The 27,184-nt window shown below is 39.1% G+C and overlaps 6 protein-coding genes across 8 annotated transcripts; 4 read left to right on the top strand and 2 right to left on the bottom strand.

Moving 5' to 3' along the window:
- Positions 1-449: 449 nt before the first annotated feature.
- LOC137581012 (pleckstrin homology domain-containing family F member 1 homolog) lies at positions 450-5,166 on the top strand. 3 transcript variants are annotated; one of them, XM_068295177.1, is made up of 3 exons: positions 450-610; positions 724-1,736; positions 4,858-5,166. In XM_068295177.1, exons 1-3 carry the CDS (start codon positions 514-516, stop codon positions 4,948-4,950), a joined length of 1,203 nt encoding a protein of 400 aa, XP_068151278.1. In that variant the 5' UTR covers positions 450-513; the 3' UTR covers positions 4,951-5,166. The 3 variants fall into 3 exon arrangements, with proteins under 3 accessions (XP_068151278.1, XP_068151271.1, XP_068151285.1); XM_068295170.1 differs by having other exon boundaries at positions 457-610; positions 721-1,736; XM_068295184.1 differs by lacking the exons at positions 450-610; positions 724-1,736 and adding an exon at positions 1,760-3,608.
- A 1,212-nt stretch (positions 5,167-6,378) lies between these two features.
- On the bottom strand, positions 6,379-9,707 carry Rnp4F (RNA-binding protein 4F). Its single transcript, XM_068295158.1, is given in 10 exon segments — positions 6,379-7,034; positions 7,098-7,200; positions 7,270-7,390; positions 7,470-7,535; positions 7,538-7,915; positions 7,968-8,452; positions 8,454-8,919; positions 8,975-9,150; positions 9,211-9,485; positions 9,553-9,707. Coding segments are annotated over 10 exon segments (2,430 nt in total). The 5' UTR covers positions 9,580-9,707; the 3' UTR covers positions 6,379-6,701.
- Positions 9,708-10,158: 451 nt separating this feature from the next.
- On the top strand, positions 10,159-12,003 carry LOC137581300 (ribosome biogenesis protein NOP53). The gene is made up of 4 exons (XM_068295510.1): positions 10,159-10,567; positions 10,628-10,957; positions 11,018-11,461; positions 11,530-12,003. Exons 1-4 carry the CDS (start codon positions 10,266-10,268, stop codon positions 11,927-11,929), a joined length of 1,476 nt encoding a protein of 491 aa, XP_068151611.1. The 5' UTR covers positions 10,159-10,265; the 3' UTR covers positions 11,930-12,003.
- On the bottom strand, positions 11,925-15,479 carry l(1)G0020 (RNA cytidine acetyltransferase l(1)G0020). Its single transcript, XM_068295501.1, has 5 exons — positions 15,098-15,479; positions 14,591-15,038; positions 13,248-14,529; positions 12,190-13,177; positions 11,925-12,119 (listed from the first exon to the last, which is right to left on the bottom strand). Exons 1-5 carry the CDS (start codon positions 15,298-15,300, stop codon positions 11,999-12,001), a joined length of 3,042 nt encoding a protein of 1,013 aa, XP_068151602.1. The 5' UTR covers positions 15,301-15,479; the 3' UTR covers positions 11,925-11,998.
- Positions 15,480-16,073: 594 nt separating this feature from the next.
- On the top strand, positions 16,074-16,929 carry LOC137581248 (probable U3 small nucleolar RNA-associated protein 11). The gene has a single exon (XM_068295449.1). It carries the CDS (start codon positions 16,177-16,179, stop codon positions 16,906-16,908), a length of 732 nt encoding a protein of 243 aa, XP_068151550.1. The 5' UTR covers positions 16,074-16,176; the 3' UTR covers positions 16,909-16,929.
- Positions 16,930-18,434: 1,505 nt separating this feature from the next.
- On the top strand, positions 18,435-19,444 carry LOC137581255 (ran-binding protein 16-like). The gene is made up of 6 exons (XM_068295462.1): positions 18,435-18,499; positions 18,565-18,626; positions 18,729-18,868; positions 18,928-19,047; positions 19,124-19,194; positions 19,271-19,444. The coding sequence occupies exons 3-6, from the start codon at positions 18,738-18,740 to the stop codon at positions 19,318-19,320; spliced, it is 372 nt and encodes a 123-aa protein (XP_068151563.1). The 5' UTR covers positions 18,435-18,499; positions 18,565-18,626; positions 18,729-18,737; the 3' UTR covers positions 19,321-19,444.
- The last annotated feature ends 7,740 nt before the right edge of the window (positions 19,445-27,184 follow it).

Here is a 27,184-nt window from a genome sequence, read left to right as displayed (position 1 = left end):
AGGTGTACATATTTTTGATTGTTTTCCACTATGTATTCATCACTATAATTGATAAACTCCCGAATTTTAATAATTTTATGGAACTCATTCAGTGTTTTCTGTTCGTGCGAAAATTTAGATCTTCGTTTTTGTATGAGATTAAGAGAAATGTTTCCATATTACTGCACTGCACTCGTTCTCCGCTCTGCTGAAATATTTTTTGAAATTATGTAGTAGGCAAACCCATTGATGTTCGGCGAACAAATAAGTGTGGATATATCAATATTCAATAATTCCATCGGTTTTTGTAATGACCGTTCGTTTTCTTTATTCGGTTCCAGAAAAAGGAATTCGTACATTTTAAAAAAATTTAAATCATACATTTTACGCGCGTTTGCTCGTTGATATCGATATCGATAGGTAGGCAACTTGATCGCACTCTTTGGTATTTTCTGATTGCAGTTAGTCAGCCACACTACCTTCGTTTTTGTTTTTGTTATATGTTTGAAATTTAAACAAAATTTGTCTTACAGCATGGATAACACAGATGTAGCCGAATTGAAACCCAAATATGACTGGGATGCTATTGTTGTCGGAGATTATCGATTGGATCATTCGGAGAATTTCTTTGGTGAGTCCTTGATCTGATCCTTGCCTTGCCTCCTTTACCAAAGGGAGCGCGCTTGGCTTACAGTTATTGTAGATGTAATGACGCGCCATTTTTTCTATCCCCTTTTCCAGCAGCGGTGGCAAACAAAGAGAATCGATCAGTTAATATTGGAACTTATGCCTCAACGCCGCTGGCGAAGTTGAGTCTGAGGAATGGCGACTTTTCTCTGAAAGAAATGGAAATTACCTCTTTGGATGAAGTGGAGATTGTGTCGGCAAGCGAGGGTTCAATAATAGACGTTCTTGACGATAAGTTGCAAAAGAAAGAAGGGCCAAAAAGAGACTTTAATCAAGTCAAGGTGGAAAATCAGACTATAGATGAGCCATCCGAAAATGAAATTCGGGGGATTGAAAAAGAGAACCTTGCAGTTTCAGTCGTAAAAAAAGAAACCCACATTAACGACGATAATTGGAAAATGGTAGAGAGCCCACTAAGAGACTATCCTCAAAGCAAGGTGAAGAATGTAACTATTGATGAGCCAGCCGAAAACAAAACTCATAATATAGAAGCGGAGGAATTGCAACCTAGCTATACTGAAAGCGAATCATCAACTGGCCCATCAGCCAAACCCAAATTGAAGTTTGAATGGAGCATAATCCAGCCTGCCGCGGCGACCGTCCATGCTTCAGTTGCTCAGCCTAAGGCATATGGGTTTAAGGATGTGTACCAGAGCAAGCGGAACTTGGCCTTGCGTCAGCGTGAGGAAGAGGAGCGTAAGGCTCGGGAATTTCATAGTCGTCCGATGCCCAATTTCAAAATTTTGCACAAACGCTTAGAAGACGTTCAAGTGGTTCATCATATCACAGTACCGAAAACGCCGGAGACACTAAAGACCTGGTATGCCGATGTGGAACGGCGAAAACTAAAGGAACAGCTGCAGCACCAGCAGCCAGAAAAGAATCAACCTCTGCCTCGACATGCCCCACACCAGCAACGCTTACATTGTCAGCCCCAGTCCCAGGTGGACGGTAAAAAACACCATAATCTTAAAGTCAAACCATTCAACTTGCGCAGCGAGCAACGAGTTCGGGATCGTCGGGAATACGATGCAACTGTGCAAGTTGGAGCGGAGCAGAAAAAGAAAGAGGTAAAAAATGCTGTGTCGAACGTTAAAATTTAAAAATGTGAGGAACTAGTGATATCGCCAACGATAAACAAGCTATGTAATAATAGTGCTCTATCGAACTGGTTCCACTGGTCACATACTCAGCTCACATCTGTGTTGCCCAGTAAACGAAATTTATTTCTTCAAGCGTGTATTTTTTAGTTAACGTTTTTTCTTTTTTGTTTGTTTGTTTGTTCTTTAACTGTCAATTGAGTATACTGGACTGAATTTGAAATCATTATCATTAGAATAAACGAACATATACATAAGTGGTGAAAAAAAACTGGCTCACGGAGTGCATAGTCAAATTAGTTGTTGTTGTTGCTGTCTGATTGCTTAGTGGTGTGAGTGAGTCATGAGCGGTGCGAACTAGCGGAAGGAAAAAAGTCAAAAAAATTAAAACACACACACACACATCAATAAGAATTGAAAGAAAAAAAAACGAAACACCGAGAAAGCGAAGGAACGCTGCAACGATTTGCAGAATAGGAAAATAAACAAGAAAAAGAGTTAAGAAAAGGATTTTCCAACAGCTGCGCCCAACGACTCACATACACACATATATTTATATATAGACAAAGAGAGAAAGAGCAATAGTAAGAGAGTAGTTGTCTGTCGTCACAGTTGAAGTACTCGGGTTTTTCTTTTCTGGTTTTTTTTTTCGTGTGTGTTTTGTATTTTGAGTTTTTTTTTTTTAATAATTTGTTTAGCGAGACAGTGAGAAGCAACAAGCAGAAGAAACAACAACAGACATAAGCAAATAAAGCAGTAGCAACAACCACAAGAACAAAAGTAACGGCTTAGAGCGCAACTTTCGCCATTATGGTTGATCGCCTTGTCAACTCGGAAGCCAATAGCCGACGCATTGCGTCGGTGGAGAGCTGCTTCGGAAGCTCCGGTGTTCCATTGGGTGTGTCCGGACGTGTTCTTGTCGGCGAGGGTGTCCTAACTAAGATGTGCCGCAAGCGTCCAAAATCGCGCCAATTCTTTCTCTTCAATGATATCTTGGTCTATGGCAACATTGTGATTGGCAAGAAAAAATACAATAAACAGCATATAATGCCACTTGAAGAGGTCTCACTGGAAACCATTGAGGATAATCAACAATATCGCAATGGTTGGTACATACGGACCACAACGAAATCATTTGTGGTCTATGCCGCCACTAGCACCGAGAAGCAGGAATGGATGGCCCACATCAACAAGTGTGTGGAGGATCTGTTGCGCAAGAGCGGCAAGAAGCCGGTGGAAAATCATGCTGCTGTTTGGGTGCCCGATTCAGATGCCAGCATTTGTATGCATTGCAAAAAGACGCAATTCACTTTTGTCCAGCGGCGTCATCATTGTCGCAATTGTGGAGCAGTTGTATGCGCCGGTTGCTCAACGAAAAAATTCTTGCTCCCACAGCAGAGCACAAAGGCATTGCGTGTTTGCGATGGCTGTCACGAGCGTCTTAAGCATACGCCAAGCGGTGATGCTGGTGCCGGTGTCGGCACTGCTGGCAAGGATGAGCACAAGCTCAATAATACCATTAGCAGCAATAGCAGTGGCCCAGCTGGGGATAGCTCCAATGATGATGATACTGATGAAGATACAGCATCGCCAGCACCAGAGGCCCATGATGAGCCTCGTTTCTATGGTGATAATAGTGTGCTCTCGGCATTCGAGGAGTCAGCAGGAGCAGCAGCACAATCAACAACACCAGCAGCAGCAGCATCATCGTCAATATCAACAAGCAATAGTCCTGGTCCTGGTCAAAATCTTTCATCATCAGCAGCAGCAGTAGCAACAACAACATCGGCGGGTCCAAATTGTTAAGACTATCGGATTGGATTGGAACCACTCTCTATACTGGTATATATATCTATATATATACATACATACATACATAACTATAAATTAAACTGACCGATAAGCTATACATTCAATTTTGGGTATAAATCCCTAACCGCCTTATCGAGTCTCATTAGTTTCTTTATCATCACATTCTCTCGTTCCTTTAATGTCGTATTCTCTTTCATTTTTGGAAGATTAGAGTGGTTTGATTAGAGTTAATTGCTGTACGAAATTTCTATTTGATGTTGCAATTGTCCCTTAATCAATCATAAAAATTCAATTTTCTTTTGGTAAATCAGCCATGTTCTACTCCAAGATAAGTTTAGGTTAAAAGTCGAAATATGGCGTTAGTTATATAACTTTCAATTTATATTTTAAAAGATATTTTCTTGTTAAAAAATATTTCCTATTGTCTTTGGAACTGTCATTCTAAATTGAGACAATTGTCATTTACTCTCTGATTTCTTGGGAGCTATTTATTTTGCATACATGTATTTGTATATAATCTTATCACTGCTCATTCGCCTTCTCTTGGATGTTGTTGTAGATGTTGTTATTATTATTATTATTGTTGTTGTTTTAAGATATTAATTTCATTTTAATATTGCCGGAGAAGGGAGAGAACACAGACCCAAGTCTCCGAGTATTCATTTTTCCGGCTTGCAATGTTTTTAAGGAGCTTATCAAGAAATTTTCGTGGCGCTGCCTTGTACAATGTATCTGCTGTTGTATTGCTCCTCCAATGTCATTCGTTGTGACTCATATACTCTCGAATCCCCATTCCGCATCACCCATTTTTTCAAGATCCAGTCAGACTGTAGTTGACTAACCGCATTTTCATCGCCATAATCATAAATCAACCCTTGGAAGCTCTACTATTCATATTTTGTTGATTAGAGAACATCATCCTCCCCCTTCTTCCTACGTGGGTGTGTGTGTGTGTCTGTGCATAATGATCGTAATGGCAATGGGTTGCATCTTAAGGTGATGATTCAATTGAAGCGTCCACAAGCTGAAGGGGCAAAACAAAGGTGCGAAGGGGTTCATCGTTTAATTTGCGTATTTAGATGTTGTTCTCTCTTTGTGTATGTGTGTGTGTATGTATGAAGTTTAATAGGTAAATAAAGGTAACAAGTGTTTTACGTTACTAGAAGGCTTATGGGCAAAGGAAGCTACGAATGCTATTGTCCGAGTTTTATTTTTATAAGTAGTTAATTAAAAACTCTCAGTTTATTTATTAAAACCTATTCCTTTATTCTCTTTGCAGCAAGACGAACAACGGAAGCAACGTGAACTGGAGGAGATCAAGGAAATACGCAAAATGACCGAATTCAAAGCGCGTCCAAATCCATTTAAGTAGTTCTTAGTCAAAGATGGCAAACAAAATTACTATACAAACACAACAAATTGTTAAAGACAAAAACAAAACAAAAAAACACATATATATGAAGAAATCAGAAGATGTACTAAGAGCGAGAGAGAAGTCAGATGGTAACGGAAGAGAGGAAAAATATATTGTTTCTATTTTATTCCCAATAAACTAAACAAAACAAAAATAAAATAATGAAACACGAAATTCATTATATGAGTGTATATTCTTATTCTAAATCAAGCGCTGCTGATATTTTTGTCTATTTTCTGATACCAACAACAACAACAAGAAAACATTTTCTATCTAATAATCTGATTTATCAGTTCAATAATTGTTTTCTTTTTGAATCTGTGTGGTATACACATAAATCTATGTATAAATCTATATATTTTTGTAACTTGAAGTAAACGGTTTGATCAAAGCGAAATTAGGAATTAAGCTTAAACAAAAACTGAAATTAACTTTGGAAAAGATGCATATAAAGATCAATTCATTTTGTATATAAAAAAAAACCCAACAGTTATCATTTCAATTTCGATCCTATAGACAATGAAAGAAAAACAAAAAATATATATATGTATGTAAAACACAAACATCATTCTTACCTTCCAACATAACAAATTTTATGACATATTTCTATATCTACTTGTATCTAACAATTTCGTATTTTTGTACGTTTATGTTTTTTTTGTTTTTTAAAAAGGGTTATTATAAAAATTATTTACAATCATTAACTGTTTTCTATTTGTATAAAGACAAAGCGACATAAGCGAAAAAACCAATAAATAATTTAAATTAATTTAAATTGAAAAGACAATATATTTCTTTAATGTGGAGTAAAAGTGAACCAAATATGTATGTTCAGTCTATAATATAAATCTAAATATGTACATATATAGAATCGGTGTATCGGTGGTTTCATCAAAATGGAGAACTTGATTAATCCATTTAATGCGTCATCAATTTGAAAACCCTCAACAAATTGTACATTCTTTGAGCGAATTTCAGCATATAGAAATGGGATTAATCTGAAAATGATGATTTCAATAACCTAATCGATGTACATTTAGTTGAACGATGATCCGGGTTCGAATCCCAGGCTAGTGTATGGATGTAGTTTTCGGTTAAGACGAAGGCCTTAGTTGCCAGTGCTTGTGAAATTTAGTCAGGTTGGTGGTTATTCCGATAATAATAATAACATTAAGTTGAATGTTTTACTTTACCAATGTAGAGTGATCGAAAGATGTGGAAGATACACACAATTGTTTTGTTCTCCATAAAAAATCATCAATTGTAATAGAATTGCAAGGAGGGGGATTGTTCCTTTGGTTGGTAGAAAGTTTTACTATTGTAACCAAACAAATAAATTCGTTTAACATCTAGAGAGAACACTATAAAGTCAAGTTGTTCTAAATATTTGATTCCAATTATGCTTTTTTTACATTTATTTAGATTTGGTTTGTGTCGTTTGTCCTTTTTGCATTTCTTGTTAAAAAGGGGGAGACTTTATGAAAGAGTAAAACTACTTCAGAAACTGAGATTGGTCCCTTTTGGCAATGCGAATTAATATATGTGAATATACATTTATGTACATATATGTAATTTTTTGCTTCATAAGCACAATTTCATTTTCTGGTATTAATATTATACTGTGAGGTGCGGGCGTTGAGTATGGAATTTGTTAAAAATTGGAATGGGAGTTCCGATTTACATGGGCATGAAGTGTTGGTTGTTCTATCCTACCGCTTAGATACTAAATAGCTTCCGAAAGTCATCGTTGGATTTGGGAGCAGTAGCTGGGGGGCAACTGCTGCATCCGTAGATTTTGATTCGATGGCAGAAGAGACATCGTTTCCGTTGCGCGACTGATCACTGTCCCCATTGGCTGGCGGGCAATCGGCTGGGACTGTCTTCTCGTGTTCTACGTCCAATTGCTTGCGACGCTTAGCTTCTTGGCGTACCAATGTCGTTGGTATCAGGCTCGTGGCTACGCGACGTTTGGGAGCAGATTGTAAGGCTGGTGGATTGTTCAGTGTTGGCTTGGGTGGAGGATTGGATATGGCCACATTAATCTAGAAGCAATACATTCATCCATTAATATCTACATATTTAAATTGAAATCTGTGATAACTCACTTTGTGACCGCCAATGGAGAATCCATCACGCTGTGTTACTGCTTTCTGCGCCTCCGAGGGCAATTCATATTCAATGTAGGCAATTCCCTTAAATTGCTTGTTACTATGAAAGAGACAGAGACGGGGAGATAATGAGTGAGTAAGAGGGCTAATCATTATTATCCATACTCACAATTTGAAGACAAGTCTTACGTCCTTTATGGTGCCGAAAGGCTTAAAAATATCTGTTAACTGTTCCTTAGTACAATCGGATGGCAAGTTTTTTACGAAAACTTTATTTGTCTCCAGATTTGCTAAAAAAAAAAAAAAAAAATAAAAAGTTGCCGTTTAGAGAAACATTCCACTGAAGGATTGCGATTCATTGGCACTCACTCGAATATTTAAAATTAGAGCCGAACAGTGGTTTTGGCTGTTTCGCTGCTGCTGCTACTGGAGAACATGCTGGTGCTGCTGCTGGTGCTGGTGTCGCTTCTGGGGGAGTTTTTTCTGCTTTTTGGTTGGACTGACTCGCGGTTGACGTGGTTGCTGTTGCTGTCTCGGCCGAAGCGCAGGGTATATTTCAGCACGTTCGCGACGTCGCGACGGTCGCCATTCTGGTTCCGGTGCCTTTTGCGATTGGCAATCGGCAATGGTTTCGTATGTGCCATGGATGCGTTCGTAACGACGATGAAGTTCTTCCACCAGGTGGGCATCTTCCATAGCGGGCTGGCCCATAGCCTCACGCAAAACGACAAGTGCACTTTGTACTCCATTAAACTCATATTCCATTTGAGCATAGCTCATCCAAAGCTCTCCTCGATACGCACTCCCGGGATAGCCTGATAACATATTAAATTAAAGGAAAACAATTTGATGGGGCTTTCAACTTACCCATTATCCGACGCCAAACATCGACCGCTTTCGCCGGACTGGCCATTCGGCAGTACTCCACGTGAGCCCACAACTGCAGCATTTCGTAGCTGGTGTCGGCCGCGTCACCATATAGATCGGAGAGTATGTCCCAGCTGTTTTGAAAGGCTGCACGCACTTGATTTGCCTGTTCCTCTTCGCCGACGTCCTTGACCCTCAATAGGTAGGCCAAATAATCTAAATGAAGTTCAACCGTCATGGTCATCTTTGGCTGAATGCGTGCTAGGAGTAACTTTAGCTCGCTCTCTACTTGTGCCGAAGTGTACCCGGATCGCTCCATTATATTGAGAAATTTGTGATTAATCCGAATACTGGGATAACATTTGACAGCACGTTGTGCCAAATCCAGGGGACTCGCTTTCAGATATCCCAATGAAAATCTTGCAGCTTTCTTTGTAAGCACCTGTTCAGATGCATTCTTACTCGCAGCCTCCCCCATCGGTATTCTCATTTTCAACAAAATGAATGTAGTCCATCCAAACGGCATCGACTAATGGAAACTTGGCCACACAACGCTCAAAAATTAGCTTACACAGGGCATCTTGTATTGCATCGTTTAGAGGCAACTCGTCCGCCTTCTCAACAAAAGGGCTGTGAACCTTGGCCCAGTTCCAATTATTATAATGGGCCTTAAAGACCTCAATATGTTTAATGAAGCTCTTAATCAGATTAATAATAATCTCCACTTGCTCGGGTGGACTATCCCAAGTGGGGCAGTTCTTTTGCATTTGCTCGTTTATCTTAGCGGACTCCTCCTCCGACAGGTTGGCAGCTGTTATTAGGCTGCGTAATTTTTGAATAAAATCGGGACGCTCTAGACCATAATCGGCCAGCAAATTAGCCCAGAGCAAAGGATTCTCTATTTTCTGTTGTTTAACTAATTCCTCCACTATGAATTCCGCCAAAGGGATATCTAAAAAAATTAAATCGTTATGGCTAATATTTCGTCAATGATTCTAATAACTTACTGTAAAATGAGCGCAAGGATTTGGCACACTTCTCTTCAAATTGGCGCCGCTCTTCATCAGTTTGAGTTACTACCAGCCAAGCCTTTAGGTACTTAATCCATATGTTTCCGGGTATGACGGCCAGCTTTTCGAATTCCACCACCATTTGGTCCATCTTTTCCAAATCATTCAAGTTGCTAGGCACAATATTTGAAGCAAGTTAAAGTATGTTAAGGAATATGTTCTAAGGCACTTACAACGCGATGTTGCTTAGCTGAACCAAATGGCGGTATTCCTTATCCGGCTTGGACATCAAAAACTGAAATGAATCCTCCAAGTCTTGTTCCTCGTGTGATTCGGCATCCTCATCGGTATCGTCATCAATAATGCCTACATCATCATCGCTGTCTGACTGGCTGGAGGAGGACTCATTTGCAGAATCTGAGCTTATCTCAATCGGCTGATTGTCGACTGCATCGGCGGGAATGGGAGCTAACTTGCCGGCTCTGGCTGGCTCGATCTTTAATTGTACCTGCAGAATAATTTAAGCCGAATCGGGTTATTCTTTTCTGAAACATACATGCTACTTATACACTCACCTCTTCCTCTGATTGATTACTATCCATGCTGACAGTTTTTCTGCGAGTAAATTTTAATATTTATTATTTGATACAATGAAAGCAAACAAACTTCAACTTGCGTTGACTTTCAGTTTGTTGAGAATGCTAAATAAGTAAGATTCTAGCATCAAGGGCTGCTTAGACTTGCCACATTGTGTAAAACAGATGTGTTGTAAAACTATCGAGTGTCCAACCATCAAAACTATCGATATTACTATGATAAGTTACATGAAATTTAAATTTCCCCTTTTAAAATTCTTAAAACATAATATGTATAACAAAAGAAACAAAACAAAATAAATTCAAGCCATATTAAACATTTATAGCTTACTGAATGTCCGGTCTGACTCACTGGAGCTAAATAAATCGCCAAGGAATGGCAAAATGCGCGATGTACCAGTTCATTGTTTTCGGTGAATTAGGTACTCCTACTAGTTTCGAAATTGAATCTACATTTTTATAAATAACTTACGCGTTTTCAATCTTTTCCTTGATTCTGAAATCTATTGCTCGGAAATACTATCAAGCTATCGTCACTTCGTGAAGCTATCGATATTAGTGCTATCGATTGTTTTGCAACCCTATATCCTAGTCTGAACGCACGTGTGCCGCACTTGAATTTTGTTTTCGTTTTGTTGTTTTCCACAATTTTGATTGATTGTGATTGAGAAGAATCTGTTAGGATTTTGAATATGGCTGCCGTTGAGCCACAAACGAAAAGGAAGCGCATATCCAAGAAAAACAAATCCGCTTGGCGCAAAACCGATATCCAAGATGTGGAACAGTTTCTTGAGGATCAGCGGCAGGAAGAGCGCATTGGCACGTTCAAGGATAAACTGGACGACGATCTGTTTGTTCTCGATACTTCGACTCAAAAAGTGAAGGCCAGCCTGTTGACGCCGAAACAAAAGAGGAAACTGAATGCCAAGAAGCCAATGCGAACGCATCAGGTTTTTGAGAATACTTCCAAAGTCCAAGACCCTATAGCTAAGCGGTTAGTTAATGAAGATTCCAAAGGGCCTCCCATTGCTATATGTCTTTTGATTTATTTCAGAAATAAGGTGAGGCAGAAGCAGAACGGACGCAACATTGAGTTGGAAGTCTGTAATCCAACTAAGCCGCGTCATCGTCAGGCCAATGCTGATCGTGCACGTTACAATGAGAAATTGGAGGAGCGCCTGGCTGTGAAGCAGGACAGCCATAAGAAACACAAAACCGACAAGGACATTTGGCAAGAGGAAGACTTCCGTGACAAGATACCAGGACTAAAGGATGAAAAGGGATGGATTAGTCGACCACTGGCACTCCATGTAGCTTTTAATTTGCAGGGACACAAGGTGGTTAAGACACATGGGAGCCTGCATCACAAGACCACTAAAGCGAAGTGAGTGGACCCTAGTTTCTATATGTGTATTATTACTAATATTAATCATTTTTCTAAAAGGAAATTTGTGGCTCCTCATCCGGGCATGAGCTACAATCCCACACTTAAGGCTCATCAAGAGTTGATTAATCAGGTTGTAGATCGTGAAGAGGGCATTATTAAGCAGGAGCAACATCTAAAACGTGTAACCACAAGCATGTTTAGCATTGTCACTCCTGAGGAACGTGACAGGCTACGTCTGAAAGAGATGAGCGAGGGCATTGATGAGTCAGAGAACACTGAGAAGAAAAAGAATAAGGCAAATGGTGACGACAATGATGATAATGATGCGGATCAGAAGCAAAAAACTGTTGATTCAGATGGTGAATATCATACGGTAAACGCTCCCGTTGAAAATAAGAAGAAGAGCAAAAAGGCTCGTCGCAATGAGCTAAAGCAAAAGGAGCTCCAGCGACAACATGATGTAAAGAAGAAGCTCAAGCAACAGACAGCAGATCTTATAAGGTGGGCATTGACTAGTGGAAGTAAAAGCAATATTAAATTTCCTTTTCCTTGTTTCCTTTTTTATAAAGAATCAAATCTATTCGGGCCGAACTGAATGAGGAAGCAGAGGAGCTGAATGAACTGAAGAAACGTCGCAAGAAGACAGCGGAACGTAAGAAGTTTGAACCAAAGCGTTTGGGTCGTCACAAGTATGAGGAGCCCGATGCGGATGTAAATATGCCGGAGGATTTGGCTGGCAATTTGCGTAATGTGAAAACGGAGAGTAATCTGCTGAAAGATCGCTTCAAGCTGATGCAAAGAAATAACATGTTGGCGCCATCGGTTGCTGTGTCACGCAAGAAGTCCAAGGTGAAGCGTTTCCTGCGTGGTAGTCACAAAGAGCCGGGTGTCAGCTTTCAGGACTTGCGTGATCGTCGCAAAGCCGCTGCCCAGGCGGCTAAGGCCAACAATAATACAATTAAGATTTAAAATTCTTACATAAACAAAACTTTATTTTACCTATAACAATTGGTTATATATAATATACATATATAAAACTTAAATCAAGGATTTACCCAATTTGTGTTTCAGTTTCGGATTGTTTTTCTTTTTCTTCTTTGCTGGCTCGTTGTTATCCTCGAGGGTGGACGCAATCGGCGCATCCAAACGTTTTGTTCCACTGAGAGAGAAAGAGCAGAGAGTTAGATGGAGATTTCAAATAGCCAACTTCTAGCTAGGTCTTCTTTTACCTCTTGACGGAAAGTAGGCCACTGCCACTGCCACTACTGGCTTTACCATTTGTATTCAAAGCCTTGGACCAGTCCTCCTCACTGCCCTTGATTTGATAATCATCCAACTGCTCGGCCTTTAGACGTTTTAGCTCCTTCCGCTGTTGTTTGCTCAATTTTTGGGCATGTTTATCGAGCTCTTCCTCGAGGGTAACAGCTAACGGCTGCAGATTGTCACCACGTGACAAATCCGCCTCTTGAAGCATGCCATCCTCGATGTGCTCCTCGACTACGGATCGGAAACATTGATTGCACTTTTTCATGGCATCAAAAAATTTGGCCAGCAATTGATTGCCAGGCATATTGAGCTCCCCACCCAACTGATCGACAGTCTTGCCTTGAATACCCAGAGCAAGCAATACGCCCTGCTGCACTAGATCCAGCTGCAGCGATTCAATCTTGCCCTGGAAATACAATTGTGCAATGTCGGTGAGTAGATCCAGTATTAAGCGGAACTCGGATTGCTGGCGGGCATAACTCTCAAGGCGTTGCAGATCGTGTGGCAGAAAGTATACATCCAAAGTGGATTTGTCCAGTGGCCTAGATGTGGTGCCTTCACCTTTGCTACTATCAACACTTTTATTTTTCAGCAGAGCCAGGCAGAGTTTCGTCTCGAACTCGCGGAATGTTTTGCCCATCAGTTTCAGGGCACGCCGCTTAAAGTCCTGATAATAAAGACCCAACCATGTGGTGGAGCTAAATGTATGCAGCATGATGCAACTATGCTCAGCCGTAAGTTCATTCGATTTCTGACTTAAATAGACGGGCACAAACCCAGCATTCTTCCAGAATTTCAATAGTTCGGAGGTTAATCCATATGAGGTGCCAATATAGTCAACTGGCTCAGGTGTGCGTTCGTGGAGACGCTGCAAGAGTGTGGGAATTCGACTACGTGGGCGTATTTGCTCTTTAAGCAGCGATAGGTCCTCTTCCTCAATCTCCTCAATGCCTGGATACAAAATAGATGAAAATAGGTCAAATTGAAGTTAATTTTTTGTATATATCTATGAAATGTTCACCCTTTGCATGGCTTTCGGATGATGGCTTATCCTCCAGATTTGTATGCTTTCCGGCATAGTAGTCTTTCAGCAATTGTATGGCCCTCTTTCCATAGCCCATCCGCTGATAGTTGGGGTGTGTGGCCACACGGACAATTCGGACGCCAGCGAGCTTTGGGAAATCCCGATCACCATACTGTTCGGCTATATTCCAGGGTATTAAGTCCCCGGCTGCTTTCTTGCCGCGTCCGAGGGATTCACTGACACTCTGCGTAGAAATTTGGCCCTCCAGAGCGACCTGGATGACAACTAAAATTTCGGGCAATTGATCCATACGCTGAATGGGTCCAAGAAGACAGAAAAGATGATGGGCCGGAGCATCGCTCATCATTTGCAAGTCATTAGGCGTATTCTTATAGTGCGAAGATACATAAATCGAAACCATGCGATGGAGGAAACCCTCGGCTGCTTTGTGATAGGAGAAGAGAGCATCTCTGTCAATATAGTAGAGCTCACAGGCATCGGGTGTCGGACAACCAGAACTTATTGGCGTTACGCTGCCAGCATCCAGGCAGAGCAAGTTTATCAGCCACCGTTCTATATCATCGTTTTCCTGGTATCGTATGGATTCTTCCAATTTCAAGGGTGGCCGAGCATTATTCTCCTTCTGTAGTTGCGAGATCAGTTTTAGACTCAAAGATCGTCCAGTACCTTCGTAGCCATTAATCGTGCTGGCCATAAAGATCAGATACGGACCCAACATCTTTTTTACTAGTGGCAGCGGGATGGCAGCTGCCTCATCGATAAGCAGCAAATCGGCGGCATTCAAGAGATGTGTATCACTGGGAGCTATATACTGAATAGTTTGGCGAGAGTTTCTCGTAATATTAATCCTTATGATGGCCTTTTTGTAGTCAGCATTTGTCGACCTAATAATCGTGTAGTCGGCATGCTCCTGATATTCCAAAGCATCGAATCCCTTCAGGACAAATTCGAATAATGTTATCAAATTCTCGGGATGTGGTGAGGTAACGTATACATTCACATAGCCAAAGGCTACGGCAGCCGATATAGCTAAACCTAAAGCAGCTGATTTGCCACGCCCACGTGCAGCTGTCAATGACATGGGCGGTTTTAGTTGTTTATCCACCAGAGCCTCAATGAATTGGGCCACAGCATTCGCCTGGTCATAGGTCTTGCAGAGATTAACTAACGAACCAGCTGGTTGGACATTCAGAAGACTCTCCTTGAGCTCTTTAAGACTAGTAGCATTCGCCTTCGATCCTTGACCAATTTCACCTGGCTGAAATTGGAAAAAAGAATTAGACATTTTATTTAAGTTTTAATCTTTGCTGTGGACTTACATTAACCGGTTCCACATTGATGGTTTTGGAACTCAATGGTAGGACTGTTAAGTCATCATTGACCACCAGACAGCGTTTGCAATCGGCCAGGGAGAGTATTAAACGTTCATTAAATCGACAGGTCACTGTTTGATGTGCCTCGGTGCGAAATCGCTTGTGCACATCCATGCTCATTGTGTAAAGCTGTTTTAAGGATTGCAAAGATTTTAGCAGCAAGATAATAAGACCACCGCCCTCTACTGTTTCCACTGTGCGGGCCAAGAGATTCGGTGTCAGTGCCTCGAAATCCTGGAGCACGCAAACTCCATAAGTACGTCCGAGAATGGCATGAGTCTCGGAATAATAGCGACCATGTATGGTGGTTGCCACACGAAATGAATCAAACAGATCGGCTTCATTGATGTCAACCTTTCCGGCAGCAATCTTTTTTGCTCGCTTCTTACCGTGACTAAAAAAATGAAGAGCGTAAAAATTAAAGTAAAATAATTAAAGATAGCTACTACCCACTTGGAAATGGCCTCGTCCTTGTTCTTGTAGCACCACAGCACAGTGGGGCGAGCCTTCACTGTGGATTTGATCAGTATGTCATAGAGAATCGGCACTTGATCGCGGGCTTTGTCTCCAATGATGATGAACATGGTGCGGTGACCCAGTTTCACGCCATTCTCTATCATCACGCGTATGCGGTTGTCAATTTTCTTTTTCACCATAATTTCAGTTTCTTAATATTATTAAACAATAATCAAGTAAAACAAATGCTCTAACGGCGGTATAACTATGGTTTAAAATGCACGTGTGCTCTTGTTAGTGTTGGCAAGCGTTAAAAGAAAATATATGCACAAAATTATAAACAAGAAATAAAAAATAAAATGGTAAATGTTTACTATTACTACTCGGGCCCAAAACGCGCTTAAACTACATAATTTGGTAAATGTTTACTATTACTACTCGGGCCCAAAACGCGCTTAAACTACATAATTTTGGTATCAAACGAAAGAGAAAAATTCCACGAGCACGACATCAGGTGCGCCTTGGCGATTTGTTTCGTAGTTTTTGAGTAATTAACAAAAGAAAATTAATATTTTTAGCGGGACTATAGCTAAAAGTAGCTGTTTCCGGCTAAAAAAAGCTGTTCAACTTTGAGATGGTGTTGCCAAATGCCGAATTTTGGATACTCGAATACGCGGGCTTTTTGAATCTTTTGTTCGCACTATTCTCAACAAACGAAAATATTGTTGAGTTTACAATATTTCTTGATTTTATGGAACAAATATAGTTTAGAATACAATATTCGGCTGCCAGAGCAGCCAAATATTCCTCGACTTTAGAAATTAGATTAAAATATTTGGCTACCAGGGCGGTCAAACAGCGCGCCAAATAAAAAATAGCGTTTGACAACACTGAAATCTAGCTTTACCCGATTTTTCACTTTTCAACACTGAAATCTCGAGTAGTAATGATAAACATTTACCGTTAGCCAACACTTATCGCCTCTGCTAGCACGTTTTGTTTTTGATAAACAACAAGAAATTGGTTTTTTGTTTTGTTTTTTTTTTGAGAAAGACCTCGTAGGATATTTTTCCAAAATGTCATCATGGAAAAAAGCCTCGAAAAGCAACCAGAAGGTGCATCGTGAGCGTCACCAGCCAGAGTCTCGCCAGCATCTTGGGCTGCTGGAGAAGAAGAAGGATTACAAGAAACGCGCCATAGATGCCCAACGCAAGGAGAAGACTCTTAAGCTGCTGCATAAGCGTGCCCAAAACAAGAATCCCGATGAGTTCTACCATCATATGATAAATTCAAAACTCTCTGACGATGTGCACCGTGAGAAGCAAGCCAAAGATGAGCACACGCCTGAACAATTGGCGCTTATGCAGACACAGGATCTCAAATATGTAATGATGAAACGCACTGTGGAGCGCCGCAAAATCGAACGCCTGAAGGCGTCTATTGTGGATGTGAATGGCGAATCCACTGAAAACAAACGATTCATTTTCGGTAAAAGAGGGAAACGGATAGAAGTGTCTCTTGGCGACCGTCTCGCAGGTGAAGAGCACAAGGCTCAAGATAAGGCAACCGCCTCTTCGAATGACCCAAAGCAACAGCGAAAAAATGAGCTTAAAAAACGCATAGAACGAGAGCACGAACTATCCATTGTCCAACAGAAATTGCAGCTTAAGAATATCCTTAAGCAGCCACGTCTCCTCAAGCCCAAGAAAATCAAGCCGGGAACTAAGACAAGTGCGCCGGTTTATCGTTTCCGTTACGAGAGAAAAAAAGTAAAGGAGTTTTTCTTTTTTATTTATAAATTTTATTAAAGACTTTTTTTGATCGCCGAATGAATTGAATTGTTTTTTTTTTTGCTTTCCTGTTTACAAAGTGAGTCAATAGGACAGCGAATTACTTATCCTTTAAAAATGTTTTCGTTTGCATCAAACAGATCCAACGATTAAAATCTACTTTGCTGAAGCATAATGGAGATGCGCCTTACAAATTTCGACTTAAGGGGACATGGAATCGAATAAAGCAAAAAGTTAATCCACATTTTTTTGTTGTTGTTGCTTTAATTTCTTAATTCCCATGTGTTCCTGGACACGAGAGCCTGCTTCCGAAGTTCTTTCGCCTTTTGGGCCTAAGGCGAATCTTCTGGACTTTGTCTCGAATTTTCCTCCTAGTTTTGAAAGTGCCATATCGAGGATACTTTAATCCGAACCTAATACGTTGATGCCAATTGAAGTAGCATGAAACAGAGGTTTCTCTGGAATATTTGCAATCATCATTATATTGAGACTCTTAACTGCCTTAAGCCGATCCAAAACCTCGGATGAATTCTCATTCTCAGTATACTTCCGCGTAAATTTTTAAAATATCAAACAGTTTTTTAACAAATTACAGTTTCTATTGAAACGATTGATTGAAATCTAGAAGATTTAAAAAATTGAAACTAAATTCAACTTTGTTTCCCATGTTTCATCTTAACGATGTGTAAGACGGGAATTTAATAATTGAATTGGAATTTGGCCTGCAAATCTTTGACTATCCGATGGAACTTGTGTTTATTTATGAAACAAAATAAGTTTCTTATTCCTTTATAACTTAATTTTCTTTAATTCATTCATTTCATCGATGGGACTATTGTGCTTAACAGATATTTTAACTGTTTTAAATAGTAGCTACATATCGTTAGTTTTATTATTCCTCAGCCGTAACAACGCCCGTTTTAAAGCTATTTGCCGAGCTGGTGCATTGTCGCACACAGCGTTTGGCCGGCAACGTTTCCAGTCCGATGGGTATTTTACTCTTTCGCGAGGCATCGAAACTTATCTGTATTTATGGCAATCGCATTCTGCATCTGGAAGTGCCGCGTGATCAACTTTATCCTATGAGACTAAAAGGAATAGCAATATGTTTTTTGATATTGAAAAATTCACTTGGTGGCAATTATGTTAATTGTGGTGTATTTAAATTATACGGGGATGATACCCTAGACAATGTTCTCAAAATAATTGCTAAATTAATACTCTCGATACAACAAACGGATTTGCTGGTAAGTTGACTTAATTTTTAGTTTATGCAAAAGACAATACTGAAAAATAATTAACAAATTCGATTTTAATTGCAGGAATACCCAAAATTGTCATCTGCATATTACAATTTATTAAATTGTTTATCTCAAGACCATGTCACATATGTACCTAGCAAGCTTAGAACCTTGTGCATTTGTATATATATTAGAAAGCCTGACAAAGGGTCTAGCTGCATTGGGTAAGTAGAACACTAAATCGAAGAAAATTTCATTAAAATTACATCAAATTATTATATCAATTCCAGATTCGGAAATTTATATCAGCTGTTGCACAATTTTGGATAGTATTGTCTCATACATATTCAAACAGCTTCAGTTAAAAGGTATTTAAATAATTTTCATTTCAATATATGTATATATTGCGTCTTTTAATTACTTTTCATTTCAGTTTCCACATTCCCAAACAAGAAACTACGAAGTTTGACCAGCGAAAACGCACAATTCCTTAAGGTAATATATCGCTAAGAATAACCATAAGGTGATCTCATCTTTGGATTCGTCATAGTCTTAGTATATACGGATTTTAATTACTATTTTTAATTTGTCTTTTAGGTTGTTGAAATGAATTCCGAACTGCTGCAGTCAATAATGTCATCTCTATTGGACAATGTACTGGCTGAGGACTGTCGGAACCAATGGTCAATGTCACGTCCACTCCTGGTACTTATATTACTATACGAGGATTATTATCGGTAAGATTATACTGACTCAATATGTAAATGTATTAACGATAGTAATTTTGCACGTTTAGATCCCTCAAGGAGAGTATTATACGAGGTCAACCTATTGAGAAGCAACAAACAATGGCACAATGGTTTGATGACCTGATGCAAGGTATAGAACGAAATGTATCCATTAAAAATAAAGAGAAGTGAGTAAAAATTATGCCGATTGTATATAAATAAACAATTTACCCTAAATATGTTAAATATTTGAACCATTTTTAGGTTTACACAAAATTTGTTAACGTTCCGTCGCGACGTTGTGAATTTGCCAAAGACTACAGCATATTCGGCAGGTATGTTTTACACTTAATAAATTTTAACAACTATTTATTACGTATATTTACACAAATGTTTTTTCTTTTATTTTAGATAATTCATATCTGACGTATACCGAAACGAACTATTCTATATCTGTGTAAATGGGATAATTATTATGCCTAGTAATGTGACGACCATGTTCGAACGGAGCTCGTAATATTTTACAAAACTACTAAATGTTTTTATACAAATATTTAAGTAAATATATTATACGATTAATCATAAGGGAAATATTTTGACTGTAGGCTCAAAGAGAATCATAATGCCGTCTTTATAAGTCGAATGAGGAACATACAGACATCAATGGATGTATATCAGCGCTGCGTGTGTTATATGTCCTGAATTTAATTGAAATCACACCATACAAGCATACTATATTTTTTGTACAACATAAAGGTATGTACATATAGTGTAAATAAATCTCGAGCAAAGTGAAGTGAAATTTGCATAATATATGGATACAATTGTTGCAATGACCATTTTTGCAATTTTGTAATACATATACATATGAATTCAAAGAAGTAAAGAATCATGCTGCTAAAACCATAATTAACGCGTTAAACATGATACTAGTTAACTTTGGGAAATTTCAGCAGAGTTTGGAAACTTATTAATGCCGATTTGTTTTTTTCCTGTTTATTTTTTTAAATCATTTTAGCTGGTGATAAAACAACTAAATAGAACAATCAGCGGACACATAAAAAGACTTTATTTAAAATGAATGAATATTATTAATACATCTATCATCAAATTTAAAAAAAGTGCACAAATTCGATTTCCGATAGGTTTTGCTCCGGAATGTCGATTTTCGATAGGTTTTGCTCTGGAATGTCGATTAACGATAGAAATTTTAAATTTCACTCCGTATTATCGCACCCTTAGCACTGTTACTCGCACCCTTAGGACAATTACTCGCACCCTTACGACTGTTACTCTGACCCTTAGGAGTATTACTCGCCCCTAGCAATTTAACGGATTTTTAAAAGAGTTCTTCGCATTTGGCGATTTTATGCAATTAGAAAAAAAACCAAATCAAATCATCGTTGATTGCACCGAAGTTTAGCCTTGTATGTGAGCCACTTTGAAATCCTTTATTCCTTCAATGAATTTCCTTGAATAGTTTACAAAATCCTTTGACAACTTGTACCAACAAAAAAATGAAAAAACAAAATAATTTTTATTTTCAGGCCAGTTTTAATATTTAAAATACTATGCACTGCCAAATTTCGTTATAATTGCCATTTCCATTTTTGAATTTAATTGTATGCATACTTAGTTGGAATTGGGTTTGAAGAATTGTACGTATTGGATAATAGGTCAGAGTGGACAGTGCAGGTCCATTTTGTCAAATGGTTTGGCTTGGAGGTGTTAATAACCTCTAAAGACCCCACCTACACGGGAAGAATTCGGGATACGATATCATAGGTAGTGAATAATGATTCAAGAGTGATTTCCAATAAGCATTAGATTCGTTCTTGGCAATTGTTTAATGGAAGCAGGGGGAAAAACCTAGGTGTGAGAGCAGGTTGATCGTTCGGGCAGTAATTTCGACGGCCTTTAAATCCTGCCCCTAACTGTATGCTATACTTTTTGTAAAGCCGCCTACTATTAGAAGTGGGTCTAGTGGTGAGGAGCTGGAAGATAGTTCCACCAAGGTCAAGATTTGATACAGTGAAATATGTCACACAAATACAAACACAAGATTCACAGGTTTACCGAACATATATTCTTGGCCAACGTAAAGAGTAGCATAAAACTAGCCAAATGTTTTGTCTTTAAGCCTGCAAGTCCGTTTGATGATCAGTGTAGATCTCAGAGCCTACATAAAGGCTCGATGATTTTCTCTCTATGTCGAATTTCAACAAGATCGATTGAATATATCATTTATGCATCTGTTCTGACTCGTTGTCAGCAATTGAAGCTATTCAAAATATTAACAACAACACATATTACCCAGACATAATTCGAAAAACACTAATCAAACAACAGCCTAAAATCATGCTCCTATGGGTCCCTAGCCATGTTGGTATAAAGGGCAACGAATTTGCTGACGAAGCAGCAAAAACGGCGACTATATCACCCCTCATTACGCATCCCAATTATAACAAAACAGACATAAACAGATACATTAAAAACCACTTCTCCAATCTAAATTCACTACTAATTCAACAGACATCATGCTGGTATCAAGAGATAAACAGACATAACAAATACAATGTTGATGACTATCTTAAAAAACTAGAAATTTGCCAAATACCTAGAAAAACCCAAATAAAACTTATAAGGTTACGACTAGGACATACGAGACTAACACACGAACACCGATTCCTTCAAAATAATCCCAACCACTGTAAATTCTGCAACACAAATTCTATTATGAATATAAAACATATCTTGAACACATGCACGGTGTTTCAAATCTTTCGAAACCATATCCCAAACCAAAACCTTATCGCACTCCTATCCAACCCAACCCCTGAAAATCTAAAAGAAATTATAAAATACCTCAATCTAACCGATATTATGAACCTCTTATAAGATAAGCTAGCATACAAAATAATATATTCAGACTAAGAAAATTAAATGAATTATATTAAAAGAATGAATATCTAAACATGTACCAGCCGAAGGCCTTAGCAGCTATGGCTGTCCCCCCCTGTAGCTATAGATTTATCTATAAGCTAACATTGTACAAATAATAATATCATTTAGCTCTCATAGGAATGATCGGATGAAAGATTATTTTCTTCAGGAAATGCGATTATCATTAACATACACACCTAATAAGGCAAGCGATTCAGCTCAAATTCGGTTGTTCGGCTTTGAAACGAAAGAGAAACAGAGATTTTTTTAAAAGATATTCAAGTTTTGGCATGGACGAAGTTAGTCGTGTTAAAATTGTTTATAAATACAATTAAGAAAATTAGACACGAAGAACGTGTTTATAAATGATGTCATATGTGTTTAGTATATGAATTAGTTTTTGTAATCTTTTGAAAAGAAAGGAGTTATTTGAGTTATTTAAGTGCTTAAGTGACTCATGAAAATATTTAAAAAAAAAATGATTTAATTTGTTACAGTTTGTGCCAAAAATATCAAACGCATCTTAGGTAAAGTGTTGGTTATATTCGAGTTCAAGTTTTTAATTTGATTTGAGATTATAATAAATAAATAAAATTTTTTGCAAATATTGTTCGCTGTTTGATGAAAGTCCTTTGAAGCGATCTAAACTCCACCCTTTAACAATAAGTGGGAAATGAAGAATAGTTATCAGAGCTTACATCGAAATACAAGGATAAACCATTTCTTTTTTAATTTTAAGAGTTCTTAAAAGTTTCTTTGTAAGTGTTTAAAATTCACTTTTTCTTGCTCTAAACAAATTTGGAAGATTGTTTCCGCAAAGTGTCCTGTATTTGGGATCACCTCGAATCCATTGAAAGGGTACAAGGGAGGCTTAGAAATGGAACGCTTAGATGAAATTGGCCCCCACATGGTTATTTATTGTCTTTTGGTAGTTCCTTCCAGAAGTATTAACTTTGCTGGTGGAAGACATTCTAATGTAGTCGAATTGTCCGTGTATGTGCGTAGGTAGATGCTGTATGTAAGGTTGAGCAAGAGCGTTTCCTCCCCCAATCTGAGTCCGATGGCAAACGTGTTTTCCTTTAGGTTTTTGTGTCGCATTTCATTTCAAAATTCTCATGTCAAATGCACACGATTAACGCGTGTCGAGGGCGGTGAAGCGGTGAATTAAGATATTTATGTTAACAAAACCATCGAAGAGCATCGCAGCCCTCTTTCCGCAAACGCCTACATCCCCACCCTTCCCGTTCACCGTCTCTTAGTTCTGGTCAGATCAAGATAACAGAGCCGTCAGAGCAAAAATGTTGAAATGCAAGCCGAGAGCAAAAATGGGACAAAAAAAAAAAAAAAAAAATGCAACCGCCCAAAAGGAAACAGAATATATATATATATATATATGTATATATGAAAAGCCGAAACCTGGTCTTTGACATCTCTCAGGAACACGCGTAAAGTTGTCAGGTTGAGCTTATCACAGCAGCCCAGTCCCAGTGCCTGTCTCTGTCCCTGTCACAGTTCCAGAGCCGAAGGACGAATAGTTGGCCACGTGCAGTCACGTGACCGGGGCAAAAAATTTTTACACGTGCCCAAAAATGCAGGAAGAGAAAGCTGAAAACTGGAACTGCGAGTACACAGAAATAGGAAATTCTTCTTGTCAGCGTATGTCCATATCACGGTGTCTGGTGTCTGGTGGGGGCGTAACATTGTTAGTCCACATGGGCGTAGCCTTCAATTCAAAAGGAAGTCACAGTAAAAGTATCCTTCCCTCAATGCACCGTCATCATCATCCATCAATCGTACGAGAAGTGTGACATAACTGAGAACAGAAAGTTAGGGTAACATAATTTTTGCTTTATCGGACTCTGACAGAAAAAGAAATTGTTGTTTGACAAGCTGTAAAGTTCTTTGCCCCCCTAGAGACGCCCATGCCTTCATGGGAACATTCTTTGATTTGCGTTCAGTGCGCGAAGTGAACAAGTGAGAGAAATGTCACTTGCAAGCTAATTGTAGGCTTATAACCGAGTTACAATAACTCCAAATTGACATCAATTGGTTCTGCAAATAACAATAATTGCTCCAACCCTATAACATGAGGGGAACAGAGGTTCCTGTCCTGAGGTTAGACTAAAATACGCATTCACCTGAAAAGGGTTAGATCAGAACAGGTCACCAAGGATATTGCTGCCCATCATATATTCATATATACTTTCAAATACGACTTTTAGGATTAAACATTTTACAATGGGTTTCAAGTGAAAAGTTAAGAAAATTATGTCCCAAATATCATAAGTTGTATGATCTTTTATAATTGTGCAAGGCCACATAAAACGATCTGATGCAACCATAGGGTGAAGTGGGATGAAGTTCCATTACGTACATTCCGGACCTTGAACACAAGCTGTTCCGTAAACAGACGATCTGTGGACGGATCGGACATACACAGGGCGCAAACTCACTGCCCGACCTTCCTGACTATTTACACATCCTCGGTGCCTGTACTTCATTAAGGACCATCAAAGTCTCCTACTTTAGCCCCCCTTAAGCTTCCCAGGAATGCCTTCAGTAGGCAACGCCTTAATAACATTTAACTTTATCAAAGATACACATGCAAATTTGTAATACATATCATAAATATATTTCCGATATTCGGAGGGAAGTAGGAAGTAGCTCACAATTTGTCATTATTACTACCGTTAATACATAACTTTCACAAAAGTGATCAAGGACCTTAGCGAACAATAAAGTGAGTACAGATTGAACAGATGAGTCAGTGAGTCAAGTGAACAAGTGAGGCAGAGAAATAACTGAACAATGCAGTCAGTGAGTGAGTAAATAAACTTAAAAGTGAGTCAGTTTAGGTAGTTTGACCCAGCACTAATTGAAAGGGACTCGAACAGAACAACATGGGGACATTTGAGAGAGAGCTAGCCTCTATCCAAAAAGTGCACTAGAAAAAAACAATAAGGCGATTGCTCATGGCAGGATTAAACAAAAGCTAGTTTGTAGCTATTTAAACGGGACTATCTTGCTGCAATTGGTTAGATGCAAAAAGGAGTTGTCCAATCCTAAGGGAATACTGGACTCCAGTACAGTGTCTAAATGAAAGAGCAGAGTCTAGAAACCTCGAGACGGGCATGGTAGGAAGTCCTGCACAGGATATGTTTTCTTATACTGCAGCTCATCATTCTCATTGACATCGAAGAAGTAAAAATCAGTGACACTTAATTAATAAATGACGATAACTCCAGCTTATCATCCTAGATGGATGGATGGTTGATGGAGTCTTCAGTTGCCTAGTGTCTGGCCTTGGATAACACCTGTCGAAACTTCCACTGCGGGTTCACGTGAAGAGCAACCGTTTCTAAGGTTCTAGGCTTTTCCATTCGTTTGGCCGGAATCATGGCAGAGAGATTTGAAAGAAAACTTTAATTTTGAAAAGTCTAGGCTTGTTTCGTAAAGCCGTAATAAATATTTTGTCTAAAGGCTTAGGCCAAAGCTTTTAGTCTAAAGGCTACTCGTGACACATAAATTTGTATGAATGAAATGAATTAAGTTTCTTAATGGTCACTTTTTGACGATATTTCTGACAATATTGTCAGATCTCAGGTGTTTGATAACCATTAATTTTATCTTACCTACACTAAACCGGTTGAGGTACTTAATTTATGGTTATTCTGGCCTCCTGCATCTTATGTATGCATACTATGTACATACACACATATGTATGTGTGAATGCATATTGTTATGGTTTCTGGTGGTGCTGATTGTGGCTCATCATAAAAACATATGACACCATTTTGATGAGACGCGCATTTTCGGCACGGCAAATTATGCATAAAATAGATTGCTTGTGTTGACACTTTTCAACACACGAACACGAACCCGGCGAGCCAGCGAGACAGTGAGGCAGTGAGGCAGCGAGGGAAGAAGGACCGAAGAATTGGGGTTTCACCTAATCGGACTTGTCATGTGCGCATCACAACAACACAAGTCGTTCGCGTGAGGGTTGGCAAACTACATACGTACCCGGAATATATATATATATATATATATAGACAATGTCCTACCTACTACCTCTAACCGACAAAGGCCAATTGTCAACAATGGAAGCAAACCCAACAAAAAGCAAAAATCAAACCCCTCCCGGTCGAAAACCCGAGAACAAAAAATTAGAAATGAAAATGAAAGAAGAAAAACCCGCACAGATTTTTTTAACTAGCATCAATTGGGTTTGTAATTTGAAACTTAACTTTTATTTGGTCTAGGGGAGGAAGATCTGCGGCATGTACCCAGAAGCGAGGGGAAGGGAATTGCATTTGTGGTGGGCTAAACTGTAGGTCAAGGTTCAGGATTCGATTTCTAGTGGATGAATGAAAATAATTTCACTTTGATCAAAGTTGATAACAAGGACTCCCTTTTTAGTAAATAGTTATGCAATCAAAAATCCGATAAAGGCACAGATTTTTTCGCTTTTCCAGCATCCAAAGGCTACTTAATGGGATCGGCAATTTGCCTTTTCAATGTGATTTCAAAGTCCTATCCAAAAGAAAGCGTACATCAATATTTCGCCATAAGTTCTTTGTATTTGAATGTATGTGTATAGGCTTGAGAGGTCCTTTGAGCTATGCTGAAATGATACTTCAATCTTGCTCTGCTTATTTCAAGGATAATCGAGGTAGTCAATATTGAACTAGTTTCAACCTATGTGATTTTCGGATGATTGTTAATATTTTTTAAGTCCAAGCTCCACGAAATATCACATAGTTAAGGTAACAAAAAGTTGCCTTAATCCAGTCGGATATTGATGCTGATTGGGGAATGAGTAGAGTGATTAGTTATAGCGAGTTCTTCTCGCCTGTTAGTTAAAACATTCCATTTTGTTTCCCATGTTTGGTGCCTTGTTAGGAGCAACTCACTCCACTTGCTTATAAAACTGCTAAGCACGCGTCAGGATCCCTAACAACTCATCAAAAAAGGGGAAACAAATATTAAAGGGTATAGTACGAAAGGGAACTGAATTCAGAGCAGTCACTGGCAACGGCACCGGCACTGGCAACGGCACCGGCACCGGCAATGGTACCGGTTCCATCAAGCTGAGCCATTAATATAAATGCCAACTAGAAAGTCAACAGGCACCGGTTGGATTTTCTAGGAGGGCTTTGCGTTTGGGTTTTCGTCCTTCCCTCAGTTGTTGCACTCTCAAGTGCAACCCTTTTCAGGTCGTTTCTATCAAATGGTTACAAAACGAATGACTGACTGACTGACTACCCAGTGAGCGAGTGAGTGAGGATTGAAGTCGTACAAGTATTTTTTATTGTGCGAGTTAACTTTGAAGTGTCGCCTGGGTCCTGGACCGAATGTCAGTCAGGCGCGCCAGACTAACCC

The sequence above is a fragment of the Drosophila tropicalis genome, unplaced genomic scaffold, assembly GCF_018151085.1.
Source record: "Drosophila tropicalis isolate 14030-0801.00 unplaced genomic scaffold, ASM1815108v1 contig_130, whole genome shotgun sequence".
Classification (NCBI taxonomy): Eukaryota; Metazoa; Arthropoda; class Insecta; order Diptera; family Drosophilidae; genus Drosophila; species Drosophila tropicalis.
This window is presented reverse-complemented; position numbering and strand designations above follow the sequence as displayed.

Excerpts from the sequence above, each read along its gene's own strand:
- LOC137581012 (XM_068295170.1), top strand. The coding sequence starts at position 514 with ATGGATAACACAGATGTAGCCGAATTGAAACCCAAATATGACTGGGAT. Across the intron at positions 611-720 it reads TCATTCGGAGAATTTCTTTG|CAGCGGTGGCAAACAAAGAG; the intron begins GTGAGTCCTTGA and ends CCCCTTTTCCAG. Across the intron at positions 1,737-4,857 it reads CGGAGCAGAAAAAGAAAGAG|CAAGACGAACAACGGAAGCA; the intron begins GTAAAAAATGCT and ends TTCTCTTTGCAG.
- LOC137581300 (XM_068295510.1), top strand. The coding sequence starts at position 10,266 with ATGGCTGCCGTTGAGCCACAAACGAAAAGGAAGCGCATATCCAAGAAA. Across the intron at positions 10,958-11,017 it reads CACAAGACCACTAAAGCGAA|GAAATTTGTGGCTCCTCATC; the intron begins GTGAGTGGACCC and ends TTTTTCTAAAAG. Across the intron at positions 11,462-11,529 it reads CAGACAGCAGATCTTATAAG|AATCAAATCTATTCGGGCCG; the intron begins GTGGGCATTGAC and ends TTTTTTATAAAG.
- LOC137581248 (XM_068295449.1), top strand. The coding sequence starts at position 16,177 with ATGTCATCATGGAAAAAAGCCTCGAAAAGCAACCAGAAGGTGCATCGT.
- LOC137581255 (XM_068295462.1), top strand. The coding sequence starts at position 18,738 with ATGAATTCCGAACTGCTGCAGTCAATAATGTCATCTCTATTGGACAAT. Across the intron at positions 19,048-19,123 it reads TCCATTAAAAATAAAGAGAA|GTTTACACAAAATTTGTTAA; the intron begins GTGAGTAAAAAT and ends AACCATTTTTAG. Across the intron at positions 19,195-19,270 it reads GACTACAGCATATTCGGCAG|ATAATTCATATCTGACGTAT; the intron begins GTATGTTTTACA and ends CTTTTATTTTAG.